General features: G+C 42.3%; 1 protein-coding gene across 1 annotated transcript in view; it reads left to right on the forward strand.

Annotated features, from left to right (window-relative positions):
* The window catches only part of Susd4 (sushi domain containing 4), a 130,519-nt gene that overhangs the window by 504 nt on the left and 103,779 nt on the right, over positions 1–26,236 (forward strand). Inside the window, exon 2 of the mRNA XM_027934853.2 lies at positions 141–323. Within this exon, the coding sequence (XP_027790654.1) occupies positions 176–323 (148 nt within the window). The 5' untranslated portion in view covers positions 141–175. The remainder of the gene's footprint in view (positions 1–140; positions 324–26,236) is intronic.

Here is a 26,236-nt window from a genome sequence, read left to right on the forward strand (position 1 = left end):
AAAGGGGGCGGGGGCCTTGCGGGGGTGAACTGGGATGGAGCCCGCGCAGCTGAGGCGCCGGGTCCCAGGGCCGAGGAGTGGGAGCGTAGCCCAGAGCTCCAGCAGCCCGGGGTATTGTCGTGTTCCACTCGTGGTTGCAGACTCTTGCAAGCTGGATGCCCTCTGTGGATGAAAGATGTATCATGGAATGAACCCGAGCAATGGAGATGGATTTCTAGAGCAGCAGCAGCAGCAGCAGCAGCCTCAGTCCCCCCAGAGACTCTTGGCAGTGATCCTGTGGTTTCAGCTGGCGCTGTGCTTTGGCCCTGCACAGCTCACGGGTGGTGAGTGACCCCGCTGTGACCAGAGGGCCTGGGATGGCCATGGCCGGGCAGGGAGGGGAGCCAGATTGGCAGGACAGCCCCGCTGCACACGCCCTCACCCTGTACATCCAGACTTCAGAGATGCCTGAGAAACCCAAGGATTTCTGTGCCCCAGCCTCAGACCTACCCTTTATTCAAAACGCCTGGAGTTCCCAGAAAATTCCTCTGTGGAACCCGCACAGGTTCACACACCCACATTCTGTCTGGAGCTTCCCAGCAGCAGCCCGGCCTGGCTTCTCTGAAGAAAGAATAATAAAGTCTGATCCATTATTCTCACTTTGAGAGAAAGAAGTATGTGTTGGGGAGGAGGGGAAGTGGTGTATTTGTGGACCTTTGACCCTTATGCATGCCCTCAACAGACTGAGGTCAGGTTTCATCCTCTGGATTTAGTCAAGAGTTACAAGATCCATCTTTGGAAATGTAAAAGGTCTGAAAACATGGCCAGACTGGCTGAAGGACAGGTTTATTTAAAAGTTAACTTTCTCTCTCTTCAGAAAGTAGTGTGTTCAAGCATGTCTGCATGTTGGGGGTGGGAAGGGGATGCAGAGCTTTTTCTTCTGGAAGATTGCTTAGTTCATCTAGGTCTGATTTACAGGGGGAAGCAAGTCAAGTGCTCTTCTATAAAGTGGAAGTTTGCTGAAATAAAATTGATAGCCTCAGTCTCTGTAGGCGGATAATCTATAACATACTTGGGTTTGAGGGATAGGGCTATCTTTTGGTTGTGGTAGAGGAAGACAAATGGAGTTCCTGTCTGAATTTCAGAGCCTAAGCATGTCCCTGCCACCCCTACTTACTGCTGTCCATCATTGCTGTCCATTCCAAATTTTTGCTGAGGGCATGCTGATGTGGATGTTAAAAGGACAGAACTGTGTTTCCAGAGCTGAAATACTATTAATATGTGATTAAATTATTGCCGATTGAAAAACAAGTATTGCTTGGTATAAATAAACCATTCATGTGTTTGAAAATATTGCTGTTTAAGAGAATCCAAAGATGAAGATGGAAAAAATGAATGAAAAATTAGCCAAAGTGGGGGAGGAGAATAGCAAATTGGTCCCTAATTCAGGCATTCCATTTAGATGTGTGAAAGATACCTGGAACCTTAAAGTGTTTGTTGTGATGTGCACATCTGTCAGAATTAGGGAGAAAGTATTTGCTTTGGATATGGACCTGGTTTTTGTTTTGTTTTGTTTAGTTTTATCAAGAAGTAATTTTTTAAAAATAGAAATGTCTCTGAGACAGGCATCCTTTTCATAGAGGACAAGGTCCAGTGTGAGGTCAGACCAGTTTCTGTGTAGTCTGCCAGGGCTCTGGTCAGAGCTTCTGCCCTGACCTGATCACTAACTACCTCTGCTTCACTGGCAAGTAGAAATCAAGGGACAGGACACCAATGGGCAGGACTGGGCCATTTCCCCTCTCCTCTTCTCTTGCCTTTGAGTTCTAACTTTCATTCCTTCCAACTAGGTCCACATGATTTACCCTCTTCCTGGTTGATGTCTCTCATGTAGATAGATGGCAGATTAATTAATCAGAATTTATCTATGTATGTCTTGTTATTGGATGTGTGAGGTCTGAGCACAGCCTGGATTTAAAGATTATGATCTTGGTCCCTCCCATTTGTATTTATTACACTTCCTTAGGACCCAGGGCAGAGCATGCCCTTCAGACTCTCCACTTACCTGTGTAGTCCATAGGGAGGTTCTTCCCCCACCCCCCACCCCCCAGAGAGGAGTAGATTAAGCAAAGAGATTCAGACCCTTGGAAAAGGGAGTGGGAATAAGAGCTGTCTTTTACGTCCCAAGTTCAGATCTTTCCCTTTAGGGAAAGGCTGGCCAGTAGCCTTGTTTCACCTTGAACTTCTTTGGGCAGAGAGTATAATTTGTTGAAGAATGTTTATCATTTTAGAATTCCTCTATGAATAAATAGTTTGGACAGAGAAGGGTGGTGGGGGACATTCTATGGAGTTCACTAAACAGAGATTTTCTTTCTTAGGAAAGAAACCCACCGGAGGTGTCCAGGATGACAGTAAAAGCAGTGTTACTTTAGCTCTAGACCTATGCTCCCCAAACTTTAATGTGCACACAAGTCACCTGGGATCTTGTTAAAAGGCAGATTCTGATTCCATTGGTCAGCTGGGGTGGGGCCTGAGATTCTACATTTCTAATAAGCTTCCAGATGAAGCAGTTCCTACGGGTCCCCAAACCATTCTTTGATTAGCAATGCTTTAGACTAAGACATTCCATAAGTAAGTTGCTTCTGATTCCCGACTCCTTGCCATCATTCTCAATTACCAAATGCAAATGGCCTGCGAGGGAGCAGAAGTCTCACCCAATATCTAATCTTTTGGTGATACACAGAACTGAAAATCAGCCCTCAGAGAGTTCTTTCTTTTTTTATCCACAAAAGGTACATATTTAATAGACCCTGTTCTGAAATGTGGATTTTCATTTTTGATTGCTTTCAATGGAAAAGGAGTACCACAATAGTCTCAGCTAGGAGGGAGAAAAGCATGTGCCCAATACAAGTATTACAGAAAGAGCTTGAACTAGAAAGGGAGAAATTGAGAAAATAATGAGAAAAAGGAAAAGGCTGGGGGAGAACTCCATCAAAACCAAAATGCTTTGCCCTAGAAATTCAATTTTCTGAGCCTTTTGAGAGTTTTCACGGGCTTGGCTTGACTTGAAGTGACTTCTAGGTAACTCTCTTCAGGTTGTCTTTTCTGAGTTAAGAAGAAGGGCCCTCCTTTGGGGCCATTAAAACCACATACCCTGAGAGGACTTTTACTAGGTTTATAGGGAGGTACAGGACATGGCTGTTTCCACATTCTTGAACCTTTTCTTTTTATGCCCCAGTTAACCTTTCCAGAAGATATCTGGTTTTGAGTGGTTCCCTGTATAGTCACCCAGGTTTAGAGGATGGGAGCTAAGAGCTGGCTCCTTGAAGGTGAATTTCCTGTTACCAGGAGCTCAGGCTGGGCTCTGATACTTGATAGCTTGGGTTCTTGGGTCTTAGGAGCTTCAGTTTCTTCATCTGTAAAATGAGGACTATGATATCTATCTTAATGAGAATGATGTGAGAGATGGAAATCTTGTAGGTACTCAGTAAATTCAGGAAGTAGTAGGGAAGAATTGTACATTATGTTCTTTTTACCTAGAAGACCCCTCCCTTACACTTCATTTCCCACCCCATCCCCAGAAAACAAATTTTTCTTGCCATACTGTCTTTCTTATTTCCCTGGTCATTAAATTCTGCCCTTACCTGGACTCCCGTTGCCCTAGGTTATCATCTTCTATCATAGTATCGTCTCGTCTACTAGACCACAAGCCCGCTGAGAACAAGAACTTTGACTCAATTCATTTCTATGTCCCAGGCACCCAGCACAGCATCTGATTCATAGTAAATGTTCAGCTAATATTGGTTGAAAGCAAGAAAAAAAATTTCCAAATTACTACCATACCATCTAGGAAATAATTTCTTGGGTGGTTTACAAATGTGCAAAAGTTTCATGGTAGTTGAGGCCACCTCCAATTGTAGTTTTTCTAGGTTGGAGGTTGGTGAAAACATTAGGAAATGTCCCAGAGAAGGAGTAGCACTTAGGATGAGATGACTGGAACATCTCAGGGGCAGGCATCTTGTATAATGATGGGGATGTGGTTATGTGCCTGAACTCTACAGGAAACAGTTTAGTCGGGTGAATCTACAACATAGTCTACTTATAGGGAATAGTAGAGTAGAAGGAAAAATAGGTTTCAGCCTTATTATAAGGGTCCTGGAAGTCCCAATGAGGAACTTGCATGCCACATAGCAGGCACTATGGGACCCACTGAAGAATGTAGAGAAGGAACATAATATCAGGTGAGCTGTGTTTATACTTTCTCTGCTTCCAAGCCTCCAACTTGGGGCAAGCCACTAGTCTGGCTGCCCTCTCTGCACTCCTGAGTCATGGTTCTAGTGTGGCTGGATTAAGCTTCTTGAGATCTCATTTGGGTCATGGGGCCATAGCATTGAGCTATGTATCTACTGGTAGGAACAAATGCCTTCTGACTGACCGATGGTTTGTAGATGTGAGTGTCTTGGAGTTTTATTGAGAAAAATTTTCTTACATGACAGAGTGCAAAAATCCATGAATTTAAACTACGCTTAACTCAGTCTGTAAACAAAGTCCTAGCTCCTGAAACTCTAAAGCATATTTCTTCAACAAAAGGTTGCCTTCATGTAAGCAGCATGGAAACTCTTTCAGTTTATCCACAGGATGAAATACGAAAGCTTTTGGGGGCAAAAGAAGGATTTCATATAACAAGGAGCAAATCTCTCATCTCAGAGACCTAGAGAGGCAAGACAGAGAATCAGTGGTTCTTTAATTCCTGAGAGTAATAACAAGTATAGGTAAAGCTCCTTTTCTAGTAAATATTGATTAGGAACATGAAGAAAAACACCTATGTTATTCTTTTCTTGGTTTCAGAGACATATTTCCAAAGCTTCAGATGGAAGCTCTGGTGTAGAACCAGGGGTCCGTAGTCTTTAAGGAATGGATATAGCCTGTGTGTTGAGCTTCTGCCATTAAATGGCTCCACAGTTTTTGGCAGGTTAGGTAACTTCTCCTTGACTCAATTTCTTCCCCATCACTAGCATTCTTTGGTTCTGTGATAAGAGAAGTCCCTGCTTACCTGCACTTTTGTTTTCCATGGTTTCAGTAACCAACCATCATAGCAGTCTGAAACTATTCTGTGGAAAATTCTAGAAATAAGCAATTCATACATTTTAAAATGCATGCCATTCTTAGGAGTGGGATGAAATCTCATGCCATCCTGCTCTGACCTTCCTGATATGAATCATTCTTTTGTACAGAGTACAAAAGGTATTTTGAGAGAGAGACATGACATTCACATAACTTTTATTATAGTATAACATTATAATTTCTCTATTTTATTATTAGTGACTGCCACTAGTCTCTTACTGTGCCTAATTTATAAATTAAATGTTATCACAGGAATGTTTAGGAAAAGACATAGTGCAGTGTATATGGGGTTGGTACTATCCGTGGCTTCAGAGATCCATAAGGGGACTGGCAACTTATCCTCATAAGATGAATTGATGGGTTCTGAACTCTGAGTAAAGGCAGGATGTCTTTTTTTCTCCTCATCTATCCTTTCATCTGTAGTTGTATGCCCTGGGGATATACAGAGAAAGGGGACTCAGTTCTTGCTCCAGAGGAAATATACAAGTAAGAAGGAGTCAGTGTCTTCTCAAAAGTTTAAATGTAAAAGGCTTGCACAAAATTATGTTTTATATGTATATATATATATTTTAATTCAACTTAAAATCTAGAGTTATTTATTGAAACCAATGAGAAAAGTGATTTTTCAGCCTGCTTCTCTTTATCTTTGCCTTGTTTTGAAATCTCATTTGGTATTTGATAATTGAAAAAGTCATACATAGCAATGATAGGTCTGAATAGGTCCCTGGAATTAATGCCTCTGAATTGAGTGAAGAAAGGGGCAAAAAAAAAAAAAAAAAAAGGCTGATTTGTTTACAAACAGTCACATTTCAACAGGACCCACCACAACCTCTAGGACAGATATAGAAGATGCATCATATACAATATTTTTTCTATTTATTGGTCTATTCTTATAAGAACTATTGCTAACCAGGGAAGACTGGGAAAAGATGTGACATAATTTTAAACTGGCCCATATCTGAGTGATTTATAAAAGTTTCCAAATCATTAATAACACTAATTGCAAACATTTAGAAAATGCTTAATGTCATCTTCCACACTTCAATCATGTTAACTCATTTAGTTTCTCGAGTAGATATTGTTATTTATCCTTACTTTATAGAAGAGGAACCTGAGGCATGGAAAGATTAGTCCACTTCTCCACAGTCATCTGGCTATTAACTGAGACTATCTTTGTTATTGCAGTCTTTGTTTTAGCATGCCCACACATGGAAATTCCAATCCCTAAATACCCGCCCTCCCATGTTATCAAGTTTGACTCAAACATGTCTCTTTAAGCTGCAGTTATCAAATATTTTGAAACTTTAGCCATCTCCCCTCTGATATAAGGGAACTCCTTTGTTTTGTGACCCAAAAGAAAGCATATCAGCAAGTGAACAACAAAATTGCACAACCTGGGGCAGAGTGAAGGCCAGAGTGCTTGCCCTTGGGCTCTGAATGGAAGAAAGTAAGGGACCAGAATCCTGTGAAAGTGGTTCCTATGGGATGTTTGAGGGAGGTGGTCCAGACAGAGCATGCCCTGACTCTTACCTGCTCTGAGAGGCCAGGTGTGAGTAAGTAAATGGTTGGTCTCTTGGACCCTCCATTACTGACATTTCCATCCCTTTCTGATGATTCTCTGGGCTGTTTATGGCTCCCAGGGTGATATCTTTCCTGGACTGCTGCTTTTCCATGCAACTTGGACGAGCCCTAACAATATGTTAGCTAATATATGCTTGAAGTGTTACTATTTGTGTAATGTTTAATTTTCTTAACACATTAAGATAGGAGATTTTGACTATTTTCTTCCCCTCCTCCTCCTCCTCCTCTTCCTCCTTCTTCTTCCTCTCTCTCTCTCCCCCTCCCTCCCTCTCAATCTTAAGAGATATCCTCAGTGAAGTTGCTCTTCCAGGTTCTGAACATGGTCATACAAGGCTAGAGTAGGAGTTAGGCCTATTAGCAAGACTTTCCTCTTTGCATTTCTTGGCCAGGCTTTAAACCTGTCTTTTCAGTTGTATGATGTAGATGATAATCTAGCTGGTATATATTAGAAAGTAAAAGAAAAATGATATCTGAGGCTTGTGAGCCTGAATAATAATTTCCCTGCAAGATTAAGTTTGAAGTAAGAATCGGACGTGATTGTTCATGAGATCTCAAAGTCACTCATTCTGCTGTGCAGGGTGCTGTGTTTGATGGTATGAGCTTGAGATGCTGTGTTTTAGGGAAGAATTTAGCCTAGTATTTCTTAAGAAAAAAGATGACTATGCTACTCTAAGAGAAGGAATTATCCACTCAAGAAGAAAAACAAATAGAAATAATTAAGTGAGTTGCTCACAAACTAGAATTAAAAGTACATTTTAGAATAGCTTCTTAATAGGGAATATTGTAATTGCTTTATTAATCTTAAAGAAGGTAAACTAGAAACATCAGAGAAGTCAAACAAAAATAATTCTTGACATTTATTTGGAAATGACAATAAACTTGGGAGCTCTGTAGTGGGTGAGCCTCCACTGATTCCACTGTGGGGCAGAGGCACGTACAGGCCTCAGCGGGTCAGAGCCTATCTGTGGGCATGGGTGTGAATGAATCTGTGTATGTGAGTGTGTTCCCAGCCTGCAGGAATGGAGTTTGGTTCTTAAAAGTGAGAAGACTTGCAGAGCCCAGTAAACTTGATCACTGATCACGTCATCATTATCCCAATAAATTGAACTAAAGTTCAAGAGAGAGGATGAGTAAGGGTGAGGATCTTTGGAAATAAAGGTTCCACTTGGCTGTCTCCTGTTTCTGTTGAAATCAGTGACTTTAATCTCCTGAAATTACCAGCATGGAAGAAAAGCTGAATAAGGAAGGTCACTCGTGCACTATATTCTTTTTTTCTGAGAGTAACAAAATACAAAAAGACTTTATTTCTTGGGCTCAATTACATTTATAAAAGATATATGTGGTTGAATTGGGTGAACCAGTTAGAGGGACAATCTATCAAGAAAAAGGTAAAATACATTCTTACAGTAGACTTCTTAGCATTGGTGTGTCCATAACACTAATCTAGCTAGTTGTCAAATTCAAGTTCTCTACAGGAAGACCTTTTTTGAAACTTAAACTCAGAAGTTTCTGATTTTTATCCATAACGTAAACAACAGGATCTGCTTATTTTGTAGAAATGTGATCTGTTTTTTTTAAAATTTTTATTTGTTTTAATTAGTTACACATGACAGTACAATGACCTTGACATATCATACATTTGAATCAGATGGGATATAATTTCTCATTTTTCTGAGTGTACATGTTGCAGAATCACATTGGTCATGCAGTGACATACACACACAGTAATAATAATGTCTATTTCATTCTACTATCCTTCCTATTCCGCCATCCTCTCCCCTCCCCTCCCATCACTTCTCTCTACCTAATCTAAGGTAACGCTATTCTTTTTTCTTTTTTAGAGGGTTAATCTTATGAGAGGTTCTCAATGGTCCTTTTAGTTGGCTTCTGTTAACTAACTGAGTCCTAATAATCTAATTCAAGGATGCATTTCAAATTAACAATTTTGTTTTGGCGGGGGACACATCTGCAAATTTAGGTTATAGTATGACAGTGCATATTCAATGGCTGATGGGGGTGACCTCTGTGTTTAAATTGTACTTAAACAAAATGGGGAAATAGTCTTTTAGAAGCTTGCAGAGCCATACAGTTCTGAATGGGTATGTGACCTTTAAACAGCTCATGCAGATTTTTTTCCCTTTGGATTGTAAATGAAGGACCAGATATTTTCCCTATCATCCTTCTGATCTACACCATTTACTTTTAATAATAACTTGATGGATATGTTTTAATTTCTTGAGGTAAAGAACGGGAGATATGTATGGTCTTATAGGAAGCAGAGCCAGTTTTCCTTGCTACTGTATTAGCAGGCTGAGTGATGGTGACCTCTTTGCTGTTTCAGTTTCATTATCTGGGAAAAGGGGCCAATACTGGGACCTTCTCTGGCTGTTGTGAGGATAAAATGCATTAAAAGGGGGATGCATCATCATAACTATATAAGGTATCAATATCATGTAAAACAAACTGACAGTGAATGTTTGCTATAGTCATCATGCGGAAGGTACCCCTGCCAAGAGCTTTCATTGTCCTGCAGGGACCTAGCATAATAAATACACACGAATACCAAGTGGCACAGGCCCAGATAGATGTGTGCTGCAGGCATTCACCAGATAGCCACTGATCCTGGGTCCCAATAGTCCCATAGGATCTACCACCATAAGATGGTTTAGTAAGTGGAGACTTATCTTGGAGACTCTGCGGTCAAAGGAGGAGTAAGGGAAAGCTTACCAACAAAGACGACATTTGAACCAGGTCTTGAATAATAAAATAATTCTCCATGCAGAGAAGTTGGGAGGTAGATTTTTTTTTTTCCAGGAGAAAGGATAGAGTCAACAGAGGCTCAGAATGAGAAAGAATATGTACTGAAGACAAGAAATAGCTCAGGGCAGCTTTAGTAAAAGACAGATTAAGCAGAAAGAAGAGACAGGAAGGGCAAGTTGGGCCCGCATGCCCAGCTAACCACAATGCTTATGAACTTGAATGGTACACACTGGGCAACTGGGAGCCTACAAAATATGCCTTTAGGAGCATGACGTGATCCATTCTTTGTTTTAGAAAGCAACTTTTTAGCAATGTGGAAGATGGAGAAGCAGAGAGATTTTTGCTCATTAAATATTTATCATGCCTCTATCAGAGTCTAGGTGGAGGATACCATGGGAAACAAAACAGTTCTGCCCTCTAAAAATTCATATTCTTTTGAGGGCCAGTGAGGAAACGATTACATTAACCCAGGAGGGACATGCCAAGGGCTTTAACTAGAGAGGAATAAATGGAGACAAGAGATGCAAAGAGAATTATCTAAGGCCAGACAGCTGGCTGGACTTGGGGTTGGAGGAAGAGGAAGAGCCATTATTAGCAGAGCCCCAGCAGTGGTGGTTTGTAGGAGAAGCTAATGAGTTCATCTTGGATGAGGAGGCTTGCCTTGCCTGCAGGACATATATTTGAGCACCATCTGTCCGTCAGGCATTGAAAACTCAGTTTGGTACACAGGAGAGAAATTGGGCTGGAGATGGAGATGTGAGTGTCATCTGTGTTGGGAAGGCTGCAAGAGGGATCTGGCTTTCCCAAGAAGAGAGTGTGGAATGAGCAAAGAAGAGAATGTGCGGACGGAGCAGCCCAGGAAGCAGCCACAGTGAAGGAGAAGCTGGCAAAGAGACTGAGGAGTTGTGCTGCTAATCTGTACTGATGATAATAACTTTTTAAAAAAACCCAACCATGCTTGGTTCTGGCTATTAATTGCTCCTATGATTTGGGGGCAGAAAATTTTTTTTTATGTTACTATTGGCATAATGTTTGGGTAATCTGAATTCTATCTAGATGTCCATATCAACTGCACAGAAAGTCAACAGGGCCAGGAGGGAGAAAGGCTGTGATTAGTGGGATGGAGAATCAGCATAGAGATGTTTGAAGCTCAACTGCAGACGAGCCGGGGAATTTCTTGGTCTTTGCTGGGAGGACAAAACTAAGAGGAGAACCAGAGTTCAACAGAGTCCCTGGGTGATTGTGTGTCTGTGTTTCCTTAGACACCTGAGTGTCTAAGTGCAGTGATGTGGTGATGGGTCACTTTATCTGCTGCTGCTCCTTTCCCCGTCCTCCTAGACTCCTGGGAATTTTTATGTACTCTGTGCTCTGGATGCAGGTCCTTCTGCTATAAATTCCAGAGCAACCCTCTCCTTAGGTCCTTCAAAGATTCAGTATTCCCTAGCTGTCAGTTATCTTCAAAGGTAAGATTGCCAGAGAATGATCGTTCTGTCACCCTACCCTTGTGACTAGCTCTGTCACCTCTGAAGCAATTCAGTTAACCTCTCCATGCTTTGGTTTCTTCCTCTGTAAATCCAGGGCAATGAGGCTCCTTTCTCTGCACTTCACAGGGGTGTGAGATGTGCAGGTGTACAGAAGGTAGTGTCAGAAGGCATTTGATAAATACAAAACAGTGATTCCTGCCTGTCTGGAGAGAGGCATCTCTCTACTGTGCCTAGGGCCATTTTTTGCCTTTTGCCTCCCTGAGTACAGAAGGAGGGTGAGGGATGCTCTGCGCAGCATGTAAACGTGTGGGTCCTGACCCCGTGAAAGCTCATTTTGTGTAGACATGATGTCAGGCAGCTGGAGGAGCTGTTTTGCTGCAAAATGGGATGTGCTGGTCTGTGCTCGGTCCCTGCTGCTGGCATGTTCAGTGAATAAGTTGCGTTTGGAGAAGGAGAAGGTCCTTGTGCCATTGAGAGGAACTTCTCAATAACTGTTGGCCCAAGCCCAGTAGGCTTTTTTTTTTGTGTGTGTGTGTGTGTGTGTGTGTGTGTGTGTGCATTCACAGAAGCCTCAGGAAAACTAAGTTAAACACGGGAGGCAAGCAAGCAATTCATTATAGGATTTGCAGTGGTCGTGAGGGAGGAATTGCTCCAGGTGCTCTTAGCTTTGCCTCTCCCTCATCTGGCATGGTACATGAGGCTGGAAGGGTGTGGGCATGGTGGGTCAGCCCCTACAGGCTCAGGTAGGACAGTGCCATGAATCAGGAATTGCCACAGAAGGGCTGACTGCCTGTCTTTGTGGAATGTCTCCTCTCACCTCCAGCTGCACGATGTCTTAACTCTTAGGGATCTTCTTTTTAGCTTTCATGTAGGATGCTGCTTCTGGCATCTGTGGGCTGGAGATCTTGGGATTCCTCATCCTTTGTGGAAATCACAGGAAATCCTCTGTGTTCTAGTGTCAGAGCACTTCAGGAAAGCAGCCTGTTAGCCTGGTGGGGGGGATGCACCTCATTATGGCCTCTGCTCAGCACCTCACTGTCCTCAGACCTTTGTCATGTGTGGACTCCTGAAATGCCAGGGTCTGATTTGGAGAAGAGTTTCTTCAAATGCAACCTGATCTATGGGCTTTGGCTTAATAGCAGAGGGTCTTGTATGGCTTTATGAGGTAGCAGGGCATTTATCTACCCTTGAGAGTGGTTTTGCTGAAATTCTACTCTTGCCATTTTCATTTACATGGAAATGAGCCCACAGAGATCCTGCCCTTTGTCATCTCCAGATGAAGGAAGACCTAGTTATTCCGAAGCTCCAGAAATGTACAGCGTATCTAAAACTGTCCTATCTCTGTAGCAGCTGCCTTTGCATCTTGGGTGGAGAACTGCAGCCATACTCAAGGGCAGATTCCTGTCTGCTGCTGCTGTTCCAATTGTTCTTTCTTAGGTGTCTCCATGCATTGTGGTTACCAGGATCTCCAATCAAAGGCAGAACCACTTGCTGATCTCTACCTTCAAGACTGTATAGCTTGGGTGCCTCACATCTCCGAAGTGCCTTGGTCTTCTCACAGTGGCATTTTCTTTAGTGCCTGCTGTGTTAGTGTTGTGACGTGACATAAGCTAACTTCCATGGAAATTAGCCGGACAAGCAGGTATACAGGAAGTAGTATCAGAAGGCATCTGAAAGATACCAAACAGTGATTCCTGCCTGTCTGGAGAGAGGCATCTTTCTACTGCCTAGGGCCATTTTTGCCTTCCACCTCCCTGAGTGCAGAAAGGAGAGTGATTGTACCAAGCCCATTGCTTCTTGGGCCTTCAATTTAAATTGGAAGGATTTTTTTTTTCAGTACAGTTCCTGATTAAGAGATATGTGCTTTCATAAAGTTAGAGAACAAAAAGACCACAAACTCAGAGTCAGAAAAGAAAGGTGATACTCTAAAGATGGTCCATTGACCTGGAAAAACCAGGATGGGACAAATTTCAAATTAGTGCTTCTGGGCCCCTTGATTCCCTGTGCTCCAAGAGATGGCAGTGCTCTTTCCTTTGGCTGGCCTTCACATAGCTGTCCCTGAGCCTGGATGCCTGTCCTTCCCCTTTCTCCCATCTGGATCCTTCTCATCTCCTAAGAGGCAGCTTCTATCACTTCCATAGGCTTTTGTGATGTCTCAGATGGTCCCTGGCCTCTCCAGCTCCAGGAAATCTGTTCTCAGAAGTCTCAGAGCAACAGAGTCATGAGTATTGAGCCAAGGGAACATGGGAGTGGTCTGGGTCAGAGGTTTGCACAGAGTCCCTTGCTCCCCCATAGGATCTTTTTGGGGGAGAGGCTGAGGGAACCTGGCTGATAGCTGCCTGTGGATCCACCAGCTTCCTCCTGTGTACTTGCTCAACATGCTGTTCCTCCTTGCATTCTTTTACCAACACATGAGAACTCTGCATGTACCCCAGCCAGATTGTTGAAAAGATGAGGAAAAAGAAGGTTCCTATCACCTGTGTGACAAATTGAAGTAGTCACTAAGAACAAGAGGTCTGGGGTCAGTCATTCCCCCATCCTGGGATGGAATCCCAGCTCTCCTGCTTGATGACTTGATGCGTGTGGCAAATGACTTGTCTCTGTCTCAGTAAGATGGGGATAATGTTATGCATCCATGTTGTAGAACTGTTGAAAGGATTAAATAACTGAATATATCTATATGGATGGCATGTAGTGACATTTCGATAAATGATGACTGTTAGAATCTTTAGTATCAGCATCATTAGGCTCCTTATTTAGAGCATCCATGACTGATTTATCTTCTTTCCATTGGACTGTGCTCTTTGTGTTCTAGATTTCTGTCAACATTTGTCTACTGCCTAATGCAAGCTGGGAGAAGGACTAGGAGAACAAACCCTGATGTCAGACCCCACAATGATATTACAAGTTCCAGGAGGACAGGCACTAGACTTTCTCTCCAAGCACAGCACATGTGCCCAGACCCAGTTGCATGTTGGTAGCTTGATCAAAGGGTGGAAGGACTCTGCAGCTGGGTTTGACAGCCAAGGCCTGCTGCTGCATTCATAAAAGATATTGTTGAGTGATACATTTTATTATTTTGAATTCTCCCTCTTTCTCTTCTTTCTTCTGACATCTAGGTCAGATAGCAACAGTGGCTGCTGGAATGGGCAGGAAGGACAATGACAGAGTTGACATCTGGCTTGCTCTTGAGCCTTGTTCTGTTTTTGTGAATGGCAGAACTGTGGATGTGGAGTTTTTACTTACTTACTTTACTTTACTTACTTCCATGATGAAAAAGTGAGGGAGTCTTTTCATCTTTATATCTTTATCCACTCCTTTATTTACTCAGCAAGAACTTATTGAGCACTTATTATGTGCAAGGACCAAATAAGATACAACACTGGCCCTCCAGGCGTGCAAGTCTGTCTGAGACACTATCCAAGTCAGCTTGGGCTACCATAACAAAATACCACAGACTGGATGGCTTAAACAACAGAAATTTATTTTCTTGTAGTTTTGGTGCTGTCAGAGTTGGGTTCTGCTGGGGGCTCCTTCCTGGCTTGCAGACAGCTGCCTCCTCAATGTATCTTCACATGGACTTCCCTTGGTGTGTGTTCAGGGTAGGAAGCAGGAGAGAGAGATTTCTGATGTCTCTTCTAAGGAGGACACTAACTAATGGGATTGGGGCCCTACCCTAGGACTTCATTTAACATTATTACTCTTAATGGCTATATCTCCAATTATAGTCATATTTGTGGTTAAGGCTTCAATATATGAATTTTGTGGGACACACTCCAGTTCTTAAAAGATGCCAAAGGAAGACAAATGTTAATTCTAGTGACAAGCTCCTATGAGGACTCAGTGCTCTTATTCCAGCCAGGGGGAAATCTGGGAGGGCTTCCATGAGGAAGTGAGACCAGAGCTCCATTCTAAAGCAATTGGATGAAGAAAGAGAAGGAAAAGCAATATGAGCAAAGGTGTTGCTACATAGAACTGCCTGTGTCCATATGTGTTGGTGGTGGGTGGAATGACTGAAAGCCATTTACTTATTCATGAATTTCACTAAGTCATTCACCAAACATTTCCTAAGGTTTACTCTGCATGTAGACGCTGATGGTGGGGTCCAAGGAAGACGTGGAAGTTCAAATTTGCAGAGTTTCCCAAATTACAGGGCCATAACATTTGCTCTAACCTAATCAACCTACTGCTAGACACTCGCATTATTTGATTACAGCTGCTGGCCACTAAAAATCAATTGCAAGTGGCTCTCCAGGCCATGCAGTGGGCCTACCCCTGTTTTAGGTCAGGTAAATATTGAATTAATATGGGGACTTGGCCTGCAGAGAAGTGATGGGTTAATAGCTATAGTAATAGGGAGTCTGTCTCCAATTGTATTTTTAAGTCATTTCAAATTTATCTTTTATGGGGCATTTTCTTCTCTCCTAGTCAAAACATTGCCTTTGTCCTCTTTTATTCTTCTTCTTGTGATACTTAAAACAGATGGGGCATCTGAATGATTTGTGTGTCACGGTGGGGCTGGGGGCATGTTCTAAGGGAGACCCACAGCCCCTTTTGTGAAAGAAGGGGCTTTGTGCAGAATGTCAGGGCAGTGGCTGAGTCAACTGCAGTCTAGTTCTCTCTGAATATAGCATATCCTAGAGGTTCTTAGACTCATGCACATGGACCACCTTCTGGAGGTCTCTGAACCCTCCTTGATCCCACCCGTGACATGTACAAACATGTCTGTGCATTTCTCCGAAGAGGATCTGTAGCTTTCAGTAGACTCTCAGATGGGTTCATTAACCCAAACGGGGTTAGAAAAGATCACAAATGTAGAACAAACTTTTTAGAGTGAGTCTGTGGCTATGCTCTGGATAGAGATCATGCAGGAAAGGAAACAGTTTTTGAGAGATTTGGAAGTGATTTTTTCCTACTTATGAACCAATGCCCTTCTGTGAAGGTTTTGGGCTTCCCTGCCTTTAGGAAAAAGTTCATAATATACTAGAGAAAGAAGATACAGAGAAGAGGAAAAGCAGACAGTGCTGGCTGGCAAATCTACCTGGACTGGCAGCTGTCAGAGAGTGCCTCCTTTAATTTAACCCTTCACCTGCCTGGCAATTGCATACACCGCAATGTAGAAAACTCCTCTGCTGTGAGTGCCTGTAATCCCAGCTACGTGAGGAGTTGAGGCTGGAGGATCGTAGGTAGGTTCAAGGCCAGCCTGGGCAAATGAGTAAAGACTCTGTCTCAAAATAAAATTAAAAGGTCTGGTGATGTAGTTCAATGGTATAGTGTCCCTGGGTTCAATCTCCAGAATTGCAAAACAAAACAAAACAACAGCAGACCAAAAACTCCCGCTGTTGTTAAGTAGTTTCTATATAAATATTAAAGGGAGAAATAGATATAGAACAGGTGGAGTAATTTGCAAACTTGTACCAGAGCCTCCGTTATAGGCAAGGCATGTGTGTAGCAGGGTAGGAGAGTCTGAGATGAATGATAGGCAGGATCCAAAAAGCCTGAGTTTTTAGAAAATTATGAGTGGAAAATATTTATCTTTATTTTTCTCCCTGAAAATGTGGACAGAATGAGAAATATTCCAATAAACAGGCAAAGGCGATGCTTTTGTCTCAGTTATCTCTGTAATTCAGCATGTTCTTATGACATATTGAAGCATTATAGACTTCATAACTGTGATTATGCTGCTGTTTCCAATGTTATAAACGGATGGTTTAGTTGCATATGAAAACCGTTATTTTTTTGTCCAATAATGAATATTAGAAAGGTAACAAATGTCCCTGCTGTTTTAGATCCATGGTTCTCCTAGTCTGGGCTTTGGGATGAGGTATTTGAGCTGGAGGGCCTTAGAGGTCGTATTAACACTGGTGAGAAAATGAAGCCCTGAAAGTGGGATAAGGTGCAGCTTAGTGGCAGAGCTGGAACTGGGACCCGAGACCCTGGTATGTGCTCTTGGATGAGGCTTCTTGGTAACATCGTTCATCTTCTTTGAACAAGGAATCAGAATAGGACCCACTTCCTGAGGGTTTCGTGGATCAAATAAGATAACACAAGGAAAAGCATTTGATGGCCTGGCCCTAAAACAAGCTCAGTGAATGCCAGCCATCATTGCTGGTGTCATTCCTTATCTCTGATGAATCTTGTTCTCCATCACTTTGTCTAAAAACTTCTTGAATGCCCCCCTCCCCACCTCTTGAGTAATGTAATTTCATATGCATATGAGTTGCTAAGTACTTCTTTTAATTTCCCTCAAATACAAATACCCTTCTTCTAGCTTCAGAAGGTGTCCCCTAGTTACAGGGAACACTCAGATAATCTTTGAACTTCTTTGTGGAATTTAGTATGCTCTTGTCTTTCACAGTCCACCTCCCTGGGAAGGTCACTCTGTTTGTTCCAGTTTCATTATTTTCTCATCTGTTTCAGTCTTGCTTGGCTGAGGGGCATTAAATGGTCAATTGCCCAGGCAAGTGGGCAGGCCCAAGGCTGGTGTCTTTTCTGATGTCAGAACATTGTTGACAGCCATCTCTGCAAGCACACTGGGTAATGTGAGTGGTACTAAGCAAGAGCTTGCTGTCTGGTGCACATCCAAGGCAAACTGTGGCCTCAGGGTTTATAAAAACAAAGAGCTTCATTGCAAGGGATCTGACAAAAGAGGTTAGGAGATAGAAACTCAGATCTGCCAACTGGTTGGTAGCAGAGGGATTTGTAGGAAGGGGGAGGAAAGAGGCTGCTTGTTGACTGGAAGGGAAGAAAGGGAGGTTTCAAAGTTCTTTTGCAAGACAAAGAATGGCATGAAGCCTCTTCAAAGCTCGCTTGTTTCTTTGGGGTATGGAGTTATCATGTTCAGCACAGGGGATTTTGAGCTTGTCATGTCCAAGGATCATTGACTGGTTGAGCTGATTTCTTCTGTGCGTGTCCAAACTGTCCTTCAGTGGGCTCTAGGGTTTTTCCTGAGAGATAGCTTAAGCACTTTGATACTTAAGGGATTTATTTCCCACTGTGTCCGGGCCTTAGCTAATTTCTTTAGCTCCAGGGCACAGAGCCCAAACTCCCAGGATGTTTTGTGGGGTACCCTCTTGCGTAGGTAGGAGCCTGATGTTTCATGGACACTGTATAGTATGAGCTGTTTTCCTGGAGCTGGGCTTGCCCACATGGAAACTCAGAAGCAGAACTATTAGCTTTTACTATGCCTTACCATGGTGACATCATCAAAGCCAACCAGAAGCAAAATTAGGATAAAGCAGATTATGATTTTTGTGAGAATGTTAATTCAACACCGTGTCTCTAAAAAGGAGAGAAATAGTATTTATCATGCTTAATACCTTGTAACTAATAACTGAGAAAATTAGAAAACTTTTCTGTAACAACTACGTTTGGCCCTCCGTAATCATAAATTCCACATCAGTGGATTCAACCAACTGTGGATTGAAAATATGTGAAAAAATATTTGAAAAAATTGCACCTAAACTGGCTATAAATAGTCATTTTTCTTGTGATTATTCTCTAAACAATACAACTATTTACCCAGCATTTGCATTATATTAGGTATTCTAAGTAATATAGAGGTAGTTTAAAGTATACAGGATGATATGCATAAGTTGTATGCAAATACTACACCATTTTATAAAAGGAACTTGATCATCTGCAGATTTTGGTATCTGGCAGCAGGAGGGTGGAGGCGGGATTATGGTCCTACCTGGAACCAATCCCCCATGGAGACTGAGGAATGACTGTATATATTAGTAAGAATATCTAGCTCAGTCCAGCAGAAGTTGAGTATTTATATGCTTTTTAAAATGTTTATGTCAGATAAGAAATTATAGCATTAAAAAATAGTGCCTTAATTATTTCATGTATACATTCACATTAGAATCACTGAGTATTTCCTGTAGGAAGGGCAACCTGTCAGACTCTGCTGAGAATACAGTGATGATTCCTAAGATAAGACTTCTGCCTTGGCGTGGGGCTTGAGGTATTTCGTTAGGAAATAATTCTGTCATCAGTAATTGTGATAGAAGATGCTGGCTGCATATCCAAGTGTTTTGGAGTTCAAGAGTAGGAAAGATGGTTTCTGACTTAAAGAGGGAAGAACTTGTGACAGAGTTAGGCCTTGAAAGATATGTAGAATTTCAACAGGAGGGAATGTACAGTAGAGGATTTTAGAAGAAAAAGCATGAACAGAGGTGTTGCTGGGGCAGGGAAGGGCTTACTTTGGCCTTGCTAGGGTTTGAATAAGTGTTCCCCCAAAGGCCATGTGTTAAAACTTGGTCCCCAGCCTGAAATGCTACTGAGAGATGTTGGAACCTTTAAGAGGTGGGCCTAGTGGGAGGAAGTTAAGTCATTGGGGCTTAAAGGAGATATGTTGACCCCAGCCTTTTTCTCTCTTTCTTTTGCTTTCTGGCCACCATGAGATGAACAGCTCTGCTCCATGTTCTCCCTACCATGATGCTCACTATGGGCCACCCAAAGCAACAGAACCAACTGACTGTGGACTAAAACCTCTGAAATCATAATCCAAGATAAACCTTTCCTCCTTTTTAAGTTGATCATCTCAGGTATTTTTTTTCATAATTAAGAGTAAGTTGAGAAAGAAATCATGGCATTTGCAGGTAAATGGGTGGAGTTGGAGAATATAATGTGAAGTGAAGTTAGCCAATCCCAAAAAACCAAAGGCTGAATGTTTTCTCTGATATAAGGAGGCTGATTCATAATGGAGTGGGGAGGAGAACATGGAAGGAATAGACGGACTCTAGATAGGACAAAGGAGAGGGGGGAAAGGGAGGGATGGGAGTAGGAAAGATGGTGGAATGAGATGGACATCATTACCCTAAGTACATGTATGAAGACACGAATGGTGTGACTCTACGTTGTGTACAACCAGAGATATGAAAACCTGTGTTCTATATATGTAATAGGAATTAAAATGCATTCTGCTGTCATATATAACAAAGGAGAATAAATTAAAAATTGCTTTATCAAAAAAAGTTTTCCATAAAAGTTATGATCAATTACCTTTATTTTTTTAATTCTCATTTCACATGTGATCTTTAATAATTAATTAACTTTGTTTGCTTAGCAAGGAAATAAATCTTTCTGAATTGAGATTAAAAAAAGAAGAGTAAGTTGACTATCTGAGAGATAAAAAAGAAGAGTAAATTGTTGACTATCTGCTTTGGGGATAGACAGGCAATATGGCTGGAACTGTTACAATAATATTAATAAGTGGTAATGATGTTGGCTAATGCTTATCATTACTTGCTTCATGCCAGGAACTTTCAGGTGCTTTATACATATTAATTCACTCAAAACATCCCTGTGAATCAGGTATTGTTTTATTCCCATTTTGTATCAGTTAGCTTTCTGTCACTGTCATGAAGTACCTGAGAAAATCAACTGAAAGGAGGAAAGATTTATCTTGGCTCAGTTTCAGAGGTTTCTGTCCATGTCACTTGGCCCATATCTTTGGGCCTTTGGCGAGGCAGAATGTCACTGTGGGGAGCATGTGGTAGAGCAGATCCCCTTACTTCACAGTGTCTGGAAAGCAAAGAGAGAGCAAGGAAGGGGCCAGAGACAAGAAGTACACTTCCAGAGAACTACCCCAGTGACCTACTCCTTCAATGTGGCCCCACCTCCTACAGTTTCTACCACTTTCCAGTCATCCATTCAGTTATGAACTCCACAATGGATTAATCCATTCATGAGATCAGAGCCCTCATGAACCAGTTTTCACCCCAGAGCCCTACCTCTGCCCATTGCTGTGTTGGGGACCAAGCCTTTAATACATGAGCCTTTGGGAGATATTCCAGATGCAAAATTTAACACATTTTCTGAATTAAAACTGGGGTAGGGAGAGGTTAAAAAGGACAGGTACAAGGTTCTAGAACTAGGCTGGGGCTCTTGTGTAAGCTGTCTCACTCTGTCTCCCCTGAAGTATTCAAGGCTTCTTCCTCATTGCCTTCAGGGGTGCTCAGCAGAGGGAATCTTGATGGCAGAACAAGAACAGATTTACCTGCCACCTGTCTGCTTTTTTTCCACGGACTGTTCCCCCCCCCCTAGTATACCTTGAACCCTAGTCCAAAACCTCAAGGAAAAGGAAATCATAAATAGGAAAAATCATTTTCTAATCCTTTGAAAAGTATTCCCTTTTTACAAAGTCATTGGGAGACCACTGTGGCAAACCACTGAGCGTCTATGAAAGGAGGTGTGTGTTTGAGCCATGCTTTAGGGCTATGTTCCTCAACTGGGGTGATTTTACCCCCTGGGACATTTGGTAATGTCTGGAGACATAACTGGGGCAAGTGGGGTGGGTTTGGGAAGGTCTATCCTACTGGTGGAGGGAAGAGACCAGAGATGCTATTAAACAGTTTACAACATCCCCCTCGAAAAAAGAAGAGTCCAGCTCAGAATGTTCACAGGTCAGGTGGGTTGAGAACCCTGTCTGGGGTGACCAGTCTGGTTGCTGTGGTTGGCATGGTAAATTGGAGGGTAGACGGTGGATGTGGGTTACCCGGAGGAAGTCCTTCAGGGGAGAGGTGCTGGGGGCCCTAAGGAGGTGCTGTTGGCAGGGAAAGCCAGGGTACATATTTCAAAGGAAGACAACAAGAGGATAGCAGGGAAAACCAAGGAAGAAATTATAGTCAGAGGTGTCTCATGTGGGTATGGAATAGAAAAGTGGGATTGTTAATTGTAATGGGAATGTCAGGCAGGAGGCTTATTTTAGAAAGATGATGAGTTCGGTCTTAAGGTATTAAATTTTGACATGGAGGTGAAATTACCTCGCAGGCATTTGGGAATGAAAGGTGGAAAAGGAGAAATTGGGGTTATAAATGCAGATGTAGAAGTCATCTCATGGGAAGTAGTCATCACCATCAGTGTTCAGTGGTCTAGAGAGGAGACTGAGGGACCAGGACCCTGGTGTGGGACACCCTCGAGTGCCAGGGAAAAGCCAAATCCAGGACCTGGATTTGAATCCTAGCTCCATCTGTTAAAAAAAAAAAAAAAATCACAGGATCTTAGACATATCCTTGAACCTCTCTCATAGAAGACCCAAGCAATGTTCAGAGAGATTGGTGGGGAGCCAGGATAGTACACTGTTACCAAAACCAGGGACATGATGGCTTCAGGGGAGGGTGGTCAGTGTGTGGAACTCTTGCAGAAGGGAGGGGGTGGAGGACCAAAAATAGCCTTGTATTAGAAGCTCATTATGGACTTTGGGGACAGCATTTTCATTATTTGTTTGTGAGCACCACTTCAATGTAAATTAACCTCCCTGGCATTATACCTCAACATCCAGTCACATTTCTTTCTATACTGGGGGGAAGAAGTTGTGTCTATGTGGATTTAATAACCAATTACTCGTATTAACTTCATTTTTTTTTCTTAAACAAGAGAAATAAACTGTAGAAGAGGAGAGAGAAAGGGAAGAATAGTTAAGTTATAAACCAAAGGGAAGAGACAATAGACAGGAAATTGTGGTTATTTCCACAGAATCTGTTTTTCTTTGAACCTCCCAACTCCTAGCCTTGAACATGAGAAAGAGTGCTGAATGTTCTGAACCCAGGAAAATAGTCCAGACGGATTTGAAGAAGCAATCTGCCTGTCCTCCCTGGGTACATGCTGTCCTCCTGGATGGTAAGACGGGCCAGCTTTGTTTTAGGGAAAACAGGCCCAGCCTCCATTGGAAAGTGTCCGTCCTGATTAAAGGAAGGCCCCCGGGGTCTGGAGAAGATGGGACGTGGTTGTGCATTTTTCTAGGATTGAAGTTTGAGCCTCATTCCGGGCCCACTGACCCTACGGAGCCTACACTGAGCCTTGTCCTTGGCAGCCCTTCAAGGCTGAGCTTTTCTCAGGGATGAACAAATCTCGAGCAATTCCTTCAGTGTATTAAGACTCGCTCTTCCCTTAGCTACAAATAAGCAGGCCAATTTTATTCTCAAGAAAGGAAACCGCCAGGAAAGTGCAACTCCAGCTTTCTCTATGTTAACAGTGCCAGGCAGGTAGGGCCCTTGGACAGTCCCCTCGTTAATCTTTTTGGTTGTTTGAGATTTTCCCTTGAGAAGTGAAGTCCCATTTCCAGCCCACTGTGACAGCCCTCCCTTTTACCTCCTTGCTCTTGCTTATCTCACAAACCATGTACGCCAAGCACATAAAACACACTTCTCTCTTTGAAATATGGTAAGGTGGATCTTTGCTGTTCAGTAGAAAAATCTGCATATGTCCTTCCTCCACTTTCTTAGGTGGTCAAACTGTCCACATATATTTATTGAGAAGATAGTTCTTGAGGCTAAGTAGGGACAGAGTTCCAGAAAATTGTAACTCATTCCATTTTTAACCGTTTGAGGGAAGTCTGGCTATTTGAAGGACATCTAGGTTTTTTTTTTTTTTTTTCTTAAAACCTCATACATTTATTGTCTCATACATTTGGTTTTTATTTTCTGAAGATGGGTGATATGGGGCTTGGAAGTGGCTAAGCAAAGATTGACATGTGCCTTGGAACTGGGTTTTCTTTCTCTCTGTTCATGGAAATGGAGATGGAGGGGTGGAGAGGAAGGGTCAGGGAGAATGTATGGGAAGGGAAGCACTGTGGTTCCGGTAGCAATTGCACAGGGACTCCCTTAGGTTAGAGAGGAAAATCATAGCTGGTTTGAATCTTTTTAATTTTATTAAATGGTTATATACATATGTCTGTGTGTGTGTGTGTGTGTGTGTGTGTTGATGTAATTTTTTTTAGAAAAAATGGATAAGTAAAATTAAGAAAATAAATGTCATCCTCATCCTTTTAAATATGTGATGTGTGTGTATCATATCATATGCATATCCCCCACATGGTACATATATATTATTTTGTACTCTGCTTTTATCACTTAAAGATATATTATGATATCTTTTGTAATATTTTAAGAATTCATCTTTTATGACTTCATTTTAACTCACTTCACAGATGACCTTCCTTTTTATACCTATCCTGTGACTTAACCATTGCATTGTAGATGCAATGGCCAGCGAGATCAAGGCTGTTTGTCCAGTAGGGGAAACAAATAGTCTGCTCATCACAAAAATAAATGTGTGCTATGGAGGAAAACTACTTTGGATTGAAAGTGCTTATAAGAGAGGGGTGGGAAATCTCACTTGGTCTGGGTTGAGGCAATGTTCAAGAGAATACCCTTTGCTGGGGAGGTTGGTTTTGTGTAGAGAGCTGAAGGACTTAAACTAGGGAAGATAAGGGAGAGGGTGTTCCTAGTGGAGGCAGCAGCCTGTGCAAAGGTCCTGTGTCAGGAGATAAGTACAGAATGGTCAAGAACCTATTAGAAGGTTCTGGGACCAGAGTGGAGTGCCTTCATGTCTTTTGGCCATGGTTGTTCCTTGCTTGAATCATTGACTCGTATTCTTTGTCTTTTTTTCTATTGAAGTTTTGATCTGTTTCTCATTCACTTGTAAAACTCTTTCCAAATATGCACCTGTTCTGTGATATTACAGCGATTCTTATAGTTTTCATTTGCCATTAATTGCATTTGTGATAATTCTATTAACCTTTTCCTCTTTGGTTTCTACCATTTGGTGGCATGCTTCAAAAGTTTGTTGCCAATCTAAGGTTATTTAAATATCCAACTATATTTTCTACACTTGATTTTGTTATATTTAAACAAAATTGATTAATTTGAAAGTTCATTAGTGTATATTTGGAGAAAGGAGGATATTATTTATTGTTACCCAGTTGTACCAATAGTATTTATTCAATAGTCCATCATTTCCCCACTGTTTTGAAATACCACCCTCATAATATACTAACACTATAGATATCTGGGTCTGTTTTTGCACCTTCCATTATATTCTATTGATTTGATATCTTTCCTTGTACCAGTACCATATGATTTTGCTACTGTACCCTTTAAAACCTGATAGAGCAAATCCCCACTCATTATTCTTCTTTTCCAAAATGCTCTCAGTTTGTCCCATGAAATTATTCTTCTGAATAAATTTAAAATCATTTAGTTAGTTTTGTAGATTAATTTGGGGACAAGTGACATCTATTCAATACTAGCATTCTCAGAAAAATGGCAAACCTCTCCATTATTTTAAATCTCCTTTTGGATTATTGGGTAGAAAGAACACTTTTAAAGACAATATCAGTCCTGAGGACATTGCAGTTTCATTTAGAAAGTATCATTGACCCAGAGAATATGATGGAAATGAAAACTAGGCAAATTGCAGGATACTGAGGGCCCTCCATGACTCCTGCATTCTGTGTGCCTCAGGTACCTGTCTGGCCTCTGGCCATGGTCTCACCATGGCGCCAAAGCCATGGTGAGATTTTTTTTAGGAAAAAATGGATAAGTAAAATTAAGAAAATAAATGTTGTCTTCATCCTTTTAAATATGTGATGTGGGTCTATCATATGCATACCCCCTCAAGGCAGACCTCAGTGAGAGCTGAGGAAGGCAAGGGTGTTGATTTTTCCAGGCTCATTTGTGCTGGGCTCCCTCCTTGGTTCTTTGCATATCATTTCATTTACTCAGGCCATGGCCAGCTAGTGAGTGCTCACTAGCTTTCTTTCACTCCTGACTCTGAGGTTCTGGGAAGTTTCTTAACTTGGCCATGACAGGATCAGTGATGGGGTGCAGGAGTCCAGGTGGTGTCTGTTGGCAGATGACTGAAATGGTTTGCACCCAGGCCTCTCTGCTACAAAGACCTACTCTCTCCCTCCTTCCTCCAGGCTGAGAACTGCCCTAGGGCATTATGACCTGGGGAGGAGAGGCGTTGAGAGCACCCACTGTGGGTGAGCTGCATGTGTAGTTGTTGTGCCTGGGATATGAGGGGGACAGTCTCAATTTTAATTTTCATTTTAAAAAAGAAGATCTGAACCCTCAAGCACTGGGGTGCCTGTCAGTGGATCCAGGAACCACTGGCACTTTTGCTTCTGATGTAAGCATGGGGAACGTGATGGGAGCCAGTCCCTTCTGCTTCCCACACAGCTGGAAGGCACATCCGGAAGGCCTACAGGGGTGGTGGGTGGTGGGACCCTCTCCAGGATCTGCTGATAGCAGCTGCCCTGCCTCTTGTATAGCCTGGGTTGGTGAGATGCAGCCGCAGCTATGCTATTTTTAAGCTGTCCGCTACGCTCTGGTGGAGGCTGCCCAAGTCTGATGCTGAATCATGATCCAGCTTGCTAATTGCAGCAGCGCCTGTGGCCTGCCAAGTACCCCTGAAAGGCATCTGGTTCTGCTTTTCGGGCTTCTGTGATCTAGTGACAGAACGACCGGACGGACACTCCCTGGGACAGAGGTGCCAGGCAGGCCCAGTACTGTTACTGTGCT

Source organism: Marmota flaviventris, chromosome 12, assembly GCF_047511675.1.
Source record: "Marmota flaviventris isolate mMarFla1 chromosome 12, mMarFla1.hap1, whole genome shotgun sequence".
Lineage (NCBI taxonomy): Eukaryota > Metazoa > Chordata > Mammalia > Rodentia > Sciuridae > Marmota > Marmota flaviventris.